The following is an 11,257-nucleotide window of genomic DNA, read 5'->3' as shown; positions in this document are numbered from 1 at the left end:
TTCTCAGAGACTGAATACAAACGTGCATATGGAGATAAACCCACAAGGTAGCAACAGCTATGCAAACACATGGAACAGTTAAATCAGGCAAATACGGAGTACACTGAATGAGTACTTTGTATTACACTGCAGTGAATCTAAATACAGGATTTGTTTTGTGTTTTGCATTTTGAGCACCAGAAACAAAAACAAAAGCAAAAATGAAACATAGGCTGGAAGGGCTTGGTATTTTATTTTTTGAAGGCAGTGCTATTTTCTCAACATAATTCCAGGTTGTTGAATTTTGGATGAAATCTTCAGCCAACATGTTTCTATTCCTATATGAAAGTTTTTGCTCCTTTGAACAGATACATACAGAAAGTTGAGGTGAACCAGTAATGTGGCTTACACAGGTTGTGTTTATGCCCGGAGTGGAAAAGTTGCCGTAGAACTTCCATTGCTTTCAACAGATCCTTTCTCCTTAGATCCAGCATAAGCGCCGATAAATGATCCATCTTCATTGAATAGGGCATGCTCTCCTTCTCCATACTCAACCAAGCTGTCAGCACTTTCTGTGGCCTGAATATTCCTATTAAGGGACCGAAGGCTTCCTTTGAGAGGTTTTTCATCACTGTCACTAGAAAACAAAAAAAATAGTTTAACAAAATCTGATATTCATTTTCATATAAAGCAAGACTCATTCATAAATGCCAAAGTCTTATAATTTTCAGGACATGCATATTAGCATTGAGGACAGATACATAAAACTCAAATGACACTTCCACAACGAAATGTTTAAAAATTCATAACCAATTTGTACATTGTGGCTAATTGAGAAACAATTTTCTATTATTCACAACTTTTCTACTTCCCTTTAAAATTGGGAGCTTAGCTTTTGTGGGACCTGTGTAGATTCAACCTGTTGACATCCATAGTGGCTCCTCCAGTCTGAATGTCTGTGTTCCCCCAAAATGTGTATGTTAAAACCTGGTCACCAATGTGATAGTGTTAGGAGGTGGAGCTTTTAGGAAGTGATTAGGCCATGAGGGTAGAGCCCTCATGAATGGGATTTTTGCCCTTATAGAAGAGGCTCCACATGTGTTTCACCATGTGAGGACACAGTGAGAAGGTGCCATCTATGACAGAAAGTGGACCCTCACCAGACACTGAGAATGTCAGCAACTTGACCTGACACTTCCCAAACTACAGAACTGTGAAAAATAAATTTCTGTTGTTTATAAGCCACCCATTTGAAGATGTTTTGTTACAGAAGCCCTAATGGACTAAGACAGAGGAAAAATGTTATTTCCCCTGCTTTCATAAACTTTCGGAGTTCCCAGACCCCATGTCTTGATCTTCTGTCTTTACTTTTGATGCTGGAGATTCTCCCATATCCTTCCAAAAATATCTCTTTTGTTTAGGTTAATCAATCATATTCTGTTTCTGGAAACCAAAGAACTTTCCTTAATATAGTTGACAAGCTTAAGTTTGTTAAATTAAAACAAAAATAAATGGCTGGCATTTTAAGAACATAAATAATATGAGTATACTCTATTTATGGGATGGATTTGATTCTTCAACAAAAGCAACTCTGAGTTAGTAAAATGCCTATCCAATGATACAATCTTCTAAATTTTTGATCAAGAGTTTTTTAAGTGCCTACTAGTATTACATGATGAAGCTGTACACCAAATAAGATGATCTTAGAAATTTTTCAAAAAGACAACAGTGGAAAAATATAATTAAAATGTATATAGCACTTTATAATATGTGATATTCATCAGTGAAGTTCATCCAATATGTCTGGCTCTCAGCTTTCTAGGAACATGGCAAGGTGATACTTTCCCACCCACTCTGAATTACATATCAACATTTAACTTGCTTCGGCCAAAAATAAAGTGAGCAAAGGTGATATATGTCACTTTCAAGTGGAAGATTTAAAGCCAGTGATTAATTTGCCATGTTCTGTTTCCACTGCTGCAGTGACCCTGCTTCCTCATCCACTAGCCAGTGCTCCTAAGTGACTAAGATGATCAGGGTAATCTGTGTAGGACACATAACTACACATAACTTGAGAAAGAAAAAGCTTTTAGAGTTGTTTCTGACAGCAGCATAACACAAGCTATCCTGACTGATACAGTGATTGGCTCCAGAATTATGATATTGCAGTTACAAAAACAAATCAAGAAAAAAGATTTAGCACTGGCTTAAGAGCCAGCAATGAATAGTGAAGAAAAATAAGGAAGAAACTATTATCAGAAGCTAGTAGGATGAGAGCTCATGTTGTGCAAGGGCATAGTATCTGGTAAAACTGTCTCCTGGGATAATGAGGAGGATAGACAATTTTTCTGATGAATGTGCAGTTTTGGGGAAAGAAGTTGGAAAACATGAATTACTTTAAAGGGATGCCATGAAATAATGCAGGGGATGACGTTACTTATCTTTTTAAATAAGTAGCAGAGTATGGAGAAATGAATTTCCGGACATGGCATTGTTTTAGTTTTCTTGCCTATAAAACTGAACTAATATTAATTGTCTTTCAAAAATATTTTGAAAAGTTGTGAAAGGTCCTCAATGATCCCTGTCTCATGGAATTTGAGCCCTTCTGTAATCCTCTCCCTTTGAGTGTGGGTTGAACGTACTGACTCGCTCCTATAGAACACAACAGAAGTGATAAAATAGCCCTTCCAAGATTAGACTGTGAAAGGAATATGGCTTCCGACTTGGGTGCTCTCTCTTGCCCTCTTGCTCACTCACTCTGAAGGAAGCCAGATGTCATGTTGCCAATGGCCCTATAAAGAAATCCACATGATATGGAGCTAAGGATGATCTCTGGCCCATGAAGAACTGAAGCTTCTTGTGTCAATGATCTATATGGAACTAAATCTTGCCAACAGCCACATGAGTGGCCTAGGAAGTGGATTCTGCTCCAGCTGACCCTTTAGATGAGACCACAGTCCTGGTCAAAGCCCTTTTGCAACCTCATGAGAGACCCTGAGCCAGAGCCACCCAGGTAAGCCATGCCTGAATTCCTGCCTCATGAGGACTTTGAAATAATAAATGGTCATTGTTCTAAACTGTTAGTTTTTGGGGGGTAGTTGTTACGAAGCAACTGATAACTAACCAACAGTAATGAGCACAATTTGGAAAGTTCCAAAATTCATTCATTCATTCTTCCTTCCTTTCTTTCTCTTTTCCCTTTCTTCCTTCCTTCCTTCCTTGCTTTCTTTTTTTCTTTTTCATCCTTTATGTCCTAGCTTCTGTCTTTTAGATAATCTTTTTTCCAAAATCTCTACTATGCAGAAATAGTTGCTTCCTCTTGTGCTCTCTCATTCTGTTTAATTAATTACAGTATTTGAATGTGTAAGTTTTTTTTTTTCTCTGCATACTAAGTTTATTTAGAGGACAGGATTTGTAACTTATTTAGCTTTGCAGGTGCACACAGTAGGTATACTGATATGTGTCGGTGGCTGCAAAGTGAATACAATCTGAGTTCATAATGGCCGTGCTAAAGAGTGGCTTTAAGATGTCTTAGCTACCTCAACTAGACATTCAACCTCAATAAAAATAGTGTCCTTGTGTTACACATACAGCTTCAAGAAAAGTGTTCTAAAACACACTTATACCAGAACTGTAATCCTTTATATACTCCCACCCCTGCACATAGAAAATCAGTTGCTATCACTTAAGTAAGCCCTGATTGTACAAAATATTCTTTTATAGGGGCATTACAATACAGTTCTGTAAATTTTATTTTAAGAATAAAGAGATTTTTATACATTTAAGCTTATAACTTGATGTTACGTGTTTAATATGTGTTTTAATATATTTTAAAATGCAGTATTATGTTTACCTGTATTCCCCAAAGGTTTCATCTTTTACTGACTGAACTTCTGGATCTGGATGCAAATCTTCCTTTTCTTTCACTAAAAATAAGGAAGCAATAGAAGGAAAGTAATACAATGAATTTGTGAAGACATTCTAGCAGTGCTGTTGAAAGGTAGGCGATCAATAAGAACAGCATCGCTCAAATCTTTTGAAACCAGTGAGGCAAGTTTTTTTGTTGTTGCTTGATTGTTTTTTGTGCCTGTATCTGCAACAGTTATCTCTGTGTATAAACAAAAAAGAAAAAGGATTTTCTGGAGTCTACTTATTTGTTATTAGATGTGCAGCGTGTTGCAGATCTTAATCTGACTACTCCATCCTATGTGGGCAACAAGTCTTACTGGAAGACTCCAACTTAGTTTGGTCTCTCAATGAAGATCAAATTACTAAATATTCATTTTACTGTCCAAACTTTTTGAAGATGACATAGGTCCCTATCAGATCTATGTCTTAAACTAAAGTGTATTTAAAAAGTCAAACATTTGGTTGTTCTATATCGCTAGCTTACTGAAAATTGCTGCAACAATCTGAATATTCAGGTCTATACTGATATTTTAAATTTAGATTTATTCTACAATAGGATACAGGACAGGAAAGGTCTTGTGTTCACTTTACTAAAATAAAAAACTGAAATAAAAATCCTTTTTCATGGAACATTTTACTACTATGCAGGGACCTGGGAGATTTTCTTTGTTGTCCTACAATAGGAAATGCTGATTTCTTTTCTTTTAAGGGCATGATTTGAGGAAATGACTTTAGAATTTGAATAGGGCCACACTTCGCAAATGATTATTTGTTGGAAATAAAGGGGAATGCTATGTCTCTTTAAAGTTTCCAATTAATTAGTTAGAATGCTCATTAGTCATTGTGAACCTAACTCATAATCATGCAATGTTCAGAGGAAAAAATAAAATGTATAATAACTGTATAAACTATCCATGTCATTTTATAAAAACTTACAAATTTTGTTTTCTTGTACAGGATGGGTTCCCAATAAATATCTGCTGGATGAATCATAAACCAATAAGGAAGTTCTCACTAATTTCAACATCATCAAAGTAATAGCAATGGGATTTAAATCTCCCTATATTTTATATAAAAATATTTCCTAAAATATTTTATACTAAGCAAAAAATAATATTAATACAATATGAATCTCTGAAAAAGACAAAACAAATGTCAAAGTTGAATGAAATTAAAGACAAACATTATATTTACAACTACAGTGGTTATTATTTGTATTTTATGTACTGTTAATTCAAGAGGCAGTGTATTCAACACATGTCATGGTAATAAAAAATGCATTCCCAGCAATGGTCAACTCTAACAAAGTTGACTAGTGGAGCCAGTACTATTAGAATATATTAGTGCAAAAAATCTGAGTTTTGTATGGATATAGAGAGGGGCATGCTATAGATGGACCCCTTATTCTTAAAATATTAAAACATACATGTGACTTAGTAATATGTCTTCTCAATATCTCTGATATTTTACAGATAGACAATAGAAACTTGGAAGTATCATAAGCCTTGTCAGAGCCTATTTTAAGTACTAGAAACTAGAAAGCAAGTAACCAACTGGAAACAATATTCCAGACCATACATATTCCCTTTGGTTAATTAATTTAGCAATATGTTTTTCCCTCTCAGTACATTGTATATCTAATTTGCTAATAGAAATTTGAATCAAATGTGTAATTAAAAGAAAGTCTCCGATGAATGCCTCCCAGAAAATACGATTTAATAAGTTGAAAATCCCATTGAGAAACAGTTTTACCTGAGTACTTTCCACCTTTGTTCCTCTTCACAAAGCAAACAGTTAACAATATTAGTGTGAGAAGAGCAATCGCACACATCAAGCCAATAAACCAGCCTTGAGTGGAGATGTCATCATATAAACCAGCATATTCTGTTGTATAAAGAGAAGTCACAACATTGAACACTAGAAACAGTCTTTGGTATTACACAACTTTTCAGAAAATCAGACATCCTTTTTAAACATACAAAATAGAATTAATTTTACTTTTCTTTTGAATGACCCCAGAGGGAATGTGATTTAAAAGACAATTCAATGGGGGAACACTGACAAATCTTTTCTTCTTTATTTAGAATGGGACTTTTGAAGTTGCATTTGATTCAGAGGAGGAAAACCAAGGAAGGACAGTGAAGGCAAATGACATTAAATACAGAAGCAGCAGGAAGAAAGCAAAGCACAAGCTGCCTTGGTTATAAACAGATCACCATGGAGCCTCAGCAGGTTTTGTTTTACTTAATTTTTCTTTTCCTTTTAGTTTGTGTTATTAACATGTGTTAATTAGCAGGAGATATTTTTAGGCAACAATTCTGATATAAACAATCAGGGAAAAGTTGGACCATCGTGGAACATTTTTCATTTTGATAATTTTAAAATGTTACGCCAAAATAATTTGAAATTATGATTTTTATAGCTAATGTACTTCATATTTTTATCTTTAGTATAGGATGTATGTAACATTGAATGGTCTACAGGACACAGATTTACTGTCTAAGACTGCCCCAAATATAATCTCATTTCTCACCTCTCCCTCTTGTCTCAATTACATCTTGAAAAATGCTATCATTATCAGCCCAATTCTTAGTCATTAGGCGAACTATATGTTCAGCTCCTGGCTCAAGTACCTCTACTGGGTGATTCTTTTGAGTAAGATTTACTCCTTCTGATATCTTCCCAATACTTTTACCTAAGAAATGTACACAGTTAAATCATATACATTACAATCATTGAAAAGCAGGACATAAAAGGTAGGAAATATTGTTATTTGAGATGAATAAGAAAGCCACTTATATCATCTTTTTCTCAGTTCTTGGATTACCAGGAAATCAAGGAAATCAACATTTCAAGACTTTCTTTTTGAATATATTGAAATGTAATAAATGAAATGAATTCAATTCATGGCTATTTAAAATGATGTACATGTGGATGAAATGTTACTATAAATCTGTCTGGTCACATGAATGGCTCAAAACCATAGACTTTAAAATATTATACAATATAATTTTGTGCAACTTGTATTTTCATATACCTATTGGGAAATGGAATATGGCCTTTTTGACTTATGACTGATTGCTATCAATTGCTATGATATTATGATTTTAATTAACTACTTCTTTTTGTCTTAATCTTCTCCATAAATGCTGATGGAATACCATCATAATGTGGTCATATAGTAAATATTTGAAATTTATAGAAACTTAAGCTACATAAAGTTCAAGTTTATAGGTACATAAAAATGGAATGGTTTTAGTGACATTTTGAAAATGGTGTGAGAAATTAATAATTTTCAAAAAATATCAATGTGTCAATATGTTAATATTAGAATCTCATGGTAGTAGATCAAAATGAATCAAGTTTAATTAGAATATATTCATTTCTGATCTTGTAACCAAATATCTAAAATATTTTTGCATTTGAGCCATAGTTTTTTGCTAGGAATCCACTCAATATAGTAAATATAAACCAGAAGATGTTAGCAATTTATGCATGAAATAAAATATGTTCCTTACTGAAAATATAAGGGGTTATGAAACTCTATTTTAAGTGGTTATTTGTCACACATCAATATTTAGTTATACCTTTCCACCACAGAATAAAAATTGATTATATAGTTACTAAATAACAAAAGGGCTTCATTAATAATGGCACCATGAGAGAAATAAGGCCAGTTATATGAGCAAAGCTTTTAAGATTGAGCATCATCATCTTAAATCTTCAATTGTATTCTGAAACAGAATACAATTAATTTTCACCTTGAAAAACAGAAATATTAGTATTATGTTAAGTAGGGCAAGCTTTTGAAAAATAGAGCAAAGCAAATGATTTATCAAATCACTAAAGACACAAAAAGAATATTTCTGATTAACTCCATTTTTATCTCCCACTTAGATTATGGAATGTGATTCACTTGAAAATTGACATGACAACTAAAAAACAATCAGAAAAAAATGCTTGTGAATCATATCCCATTCTTTGAATAAATGCCAAATAACTTTAAAATGACTTATTTAGGAAGAACAAGAAGAAGAAAGATACACAGTAGTAGATTCTAATTTGTACGAAAGTCATCATTTCAGAATATTTAGTGATATCAAGATGCATCTCCTCAGTGGAAATATATATATTTTTTTCAAGGATCATGTTGAAATCCAGTGTGAAAAGAGATTACAATTTTTTTTTTTCCTGTAAATATGGCAAGACATGCCTACAGAAGAGAAATCAGTGTCAACTGGGGAAGGGGGCAGTAGCTGGAATACTGAAAATGCAGATTCCTGAAAAAGAGCACAAACACACTAGTAAGGAACATTTTAAAATTACTGACACAGAAGACAGTGAAGAAATCTGCTTTAAGACACACAAGCATATTAGTTATAGTTTTAGCTTGAAGAAAAGATATGGCATCAGTTATAAAATCACACAAACAGCATTTCCATCCTCCAAAAAACAATTTCTCAAGCATGAATGCAACCAAGCCCAAATTTTTCAACATGTATACTAGAATATATCACATCTGTAAGGCAATTCTGTGAATATTTTTTTTCTGACATGCTGCAAAATGGCAAGAATGGAATTAGCATTTCTCATGGTTTCTCATTTCTCATGGTCTTGGTTCTATCAAAATAGCAACCATCTCCATGCCTTAAACTCTGTTTTTTAAAAATACAGAAGTTGCACATTTAGACTACTACCACTCTGACTTCTCTTCTTTGCATTGAATACTTGATGTCAGTTTGAAATCTTGAGAAATAATATCTTTTCAGTTACTAGAAAGTTTTCAATCACCATCTTTAAGTCTAACTTTTATAAAGAGACAAATGAGTTCTTCATTTCACTTTGTGTTCAATTCATCCTTGGGAACAATTTGTGGGTTTTGGGGAGAAATTATTTGAACACTTTTCCCATATAAACAAGTTTTAGGTATTTAAGGCATCTGAGGAAAACATAAGCCCTTTATTATTTAGATACAGTAGGAACAATAGGAGGAAGAAACCAACTGACAGTAAAGATCAGAGCATAACTATTCTCATACAAATACATGCATTTACTATGATTTGCAAGCTTGAATATATTTTAATATAATTCTTTAATAAGTGACAGACAATTTAATTTTCTTTTTTACTATTTCCTCCTCTTCCTGATGTTTCTCCCATTGACTCTACCATTTTCTAATCAAGAATTTGGAAAAGCATCCAGAACACAGTCTGACGCACGGTACATGGTAAATAAATGATGCTTTCTGTTTACTTCGCTTCCTGCCATCTCTCATTTTCCTCTTCCTTTCCACAAATATCTGTCCATGCCTGTCAAGGATAAACCCTACACAAATCTTTATTTTTAAACCTATTAGAGTGTACATCAGTTCCTTTCCATTTTCCTTATTTCTCTGCTAAGGTCCTCTTGATATCATAGAAAGCTTAGCAAGAACATGGCTAAAATCATAATTGGAGAAATAATTTGGGAAGGTAATGGTTATAAAGTAGGAAAAAATAGAAAAGTATAATTGAATTAGGATAATTGTACTACAAGTGAAATGACAGATTTATGGGCCATTTCACGCCAGTCATTTGACATCAATCACTAGACAGTAAAATAAAATTGACATACGAGTCAATGTATATGAGTCAAGGCATGGAAGTGAGATGTATTAGATCTGTGTATCAAAATGTCTACGAAGGCAAGAAACAACTATTTGTCTGTATGGAAACATTTCCAAAAGAAAAATATCCTTCTACTAACCCTGTGAATACCTTTATGACCTTCTGTTCCCCATTTAATTAAGAAAAATTATAGTTCCTGACCTTGTATACACTAAGCTACAATTTGATTGGTGTTGTGCAGAAATCCATAAATTGAGTCAATGTGAACTTTACAAACAAGATTAATAAATCCCATATCTATGTCAGTGGAAAACAGAAGGTCAGACGGATTTGGATCACAATCATTTCTAATTTACAATGACCAGCATGGTGCCTTTCTTTCAGGGCAGTTGTTTAAAAAGATGCAGCATGCAGAAGCCTCATGTACTTACTCCCTTCTCCTAATGTGGAGCTTTCCTCAGTGATTGGTTTTCCACAGCCCTTGGAAGTACAAGCCCTCAAGTAGAATTTGTACTTGGTTGTTGCACTGAGGTTTGACAGACGCCAGCTGGGCTTTGATGGAGTCGTAATGTTGATATCATTTAATTCTCCGACCTCATAGGTGTCATTTACTAAAGAAATAAACATGAAGAGCACCATCTCAAATTTCGTAGTACTTAACAATTCACTTAACTCCAGTGAGAATGGCTTTTATCAAAAAGCCCCCAAACAATAAATGTTGGTGTGGATGCGGAGAGATAGGAACACTCATACACTGCTGGTGGGACTGCAAACTAGTACAACCTCTGTGGAAAGCAATGTGGAGATACCTCAAAGAGCTACAAGTAGAACTACCATTTGATCCAGCAATCCCATTACTGGGCATCTACCCAAAGGAAAAAAAGACATTCTACAAAAAAGATATCTGCACTAGAATGTTTACAGCAGCACAATTCACAATTGCAAAGATGTGGAAACAACCGCCACAAAAAAACAATGGTGATATAGCACCTCTTGTATTATCCTGGATAGAGCTGGAATCCATTGTACTAAGTGAAGTATCACAAGAATGGAAACACAAGCACTACATGTACTCACCATAAAATTGGTATTAATTGATCGACACTTACGTGCACATATAGTAGTAACATTCATTGAGTGTTGGGCAGGTGGGAGGGGGGAGGAGGGGATGGTTATATTCACACCTAATGGGTGCAGTGTGCACCGTCTGGAGGTTGAACATGCTTGAAGCTCTGACTCGGGCAGGGCAAAGGCAATATATGTAACCTAAATATTTTCACCCTTGTAATATACTGAAATAAAAAAAAATTCAAGATACACTGTCCTTTATTTTTGTTGTACTTATGCTCATGGTATGCAAATAGTTATCTTAATTATTCATAACCATATTTAATTCAATGAGGTACATACAATTGCCATGACCATATCATACATGGGAAAACTTAGGTCTAGCAAGAGTACCTTGCCTCAATCTAGAGGCAGCAATTGGCAAACTGGGATTTGAGCCCAAATCATGGCCTTTTGACTCTAGAGAAACATCCTCAATTACCACGCCATACTGATATTTACCACTCCAGCTTCATATTACCTATTAAAAGTGACAAACTTTTTTGCATTTTATATATTCATTGTATCCTTGACTTAAATACTTCTAATCTCCTTTTGGGGAATAATTTGGTCACTGATTTTCTTGTGTCTTCTATGGTTTCTAGTTTAACATATAGCACCAAATAAGTACTCAGTATAACAGAATCAATAAATAA

General features: G+C 34.2%; 1 protein-coding gene across 3 annotated transcripts in view; it reads right to left on the bottom strand.

Annotated features, from left to right (window-relative positions):
• Positions 1-315: 315 nt before the first annotated feature.
• CHL1 (cell adhesion molecule L1 like) overlaps positions 316-11,257 on the bottom strand; it is a 74,583-nt gene continuing 63,641 nt past the window's right edge. For 2 of the 3 annotated variants that reach the window (XM_069473826.1, XM_069473827.1), the window contains 5 exons: positions 9,926-10,105; positions 6,422-6,583; positions 5,641-5,772; positions 3,833-3,905; positions 316-616 (listed from right to left, as the gene is read on the bottom strand). In XM_069473826.1, the coding sequence (XP_069329927.1) occupies positions 400-616; positions 3,833-3,905; positions 5,641-5,772; positions 6,422-6,583; positions 9,926-10,105 (764 nt within the window). In that variant the 3' untranslated portion in view covers positions 316-399. The remainder of the gene's footprint in view (positions 617-3,832; positions 3,906-5,640; positions 5,773-6,421; positions 6,584-9,925; positions 10,106-11,257) is intronic. The other variant, XM_069473828.1, reaches the window with a different exon arrangement.

Source organism: Eulemur rufifrons, chromosome 7 (assembly GCF_041146395.1).
Source record: "Eulemur rufifrons isolate Redbay chromosome 7, OSU_ERuf_1, whole genome shotgun sequence".
Lineage (NCBI taxonomy): Eukaryota > Metazoa > Chordata > Mammalia > Primates > Lemuridae > Eulemur > Eulemur rufifrons.
This window is presented reverse-complemented; position numbering and strand designations above follow the sequence as displayed.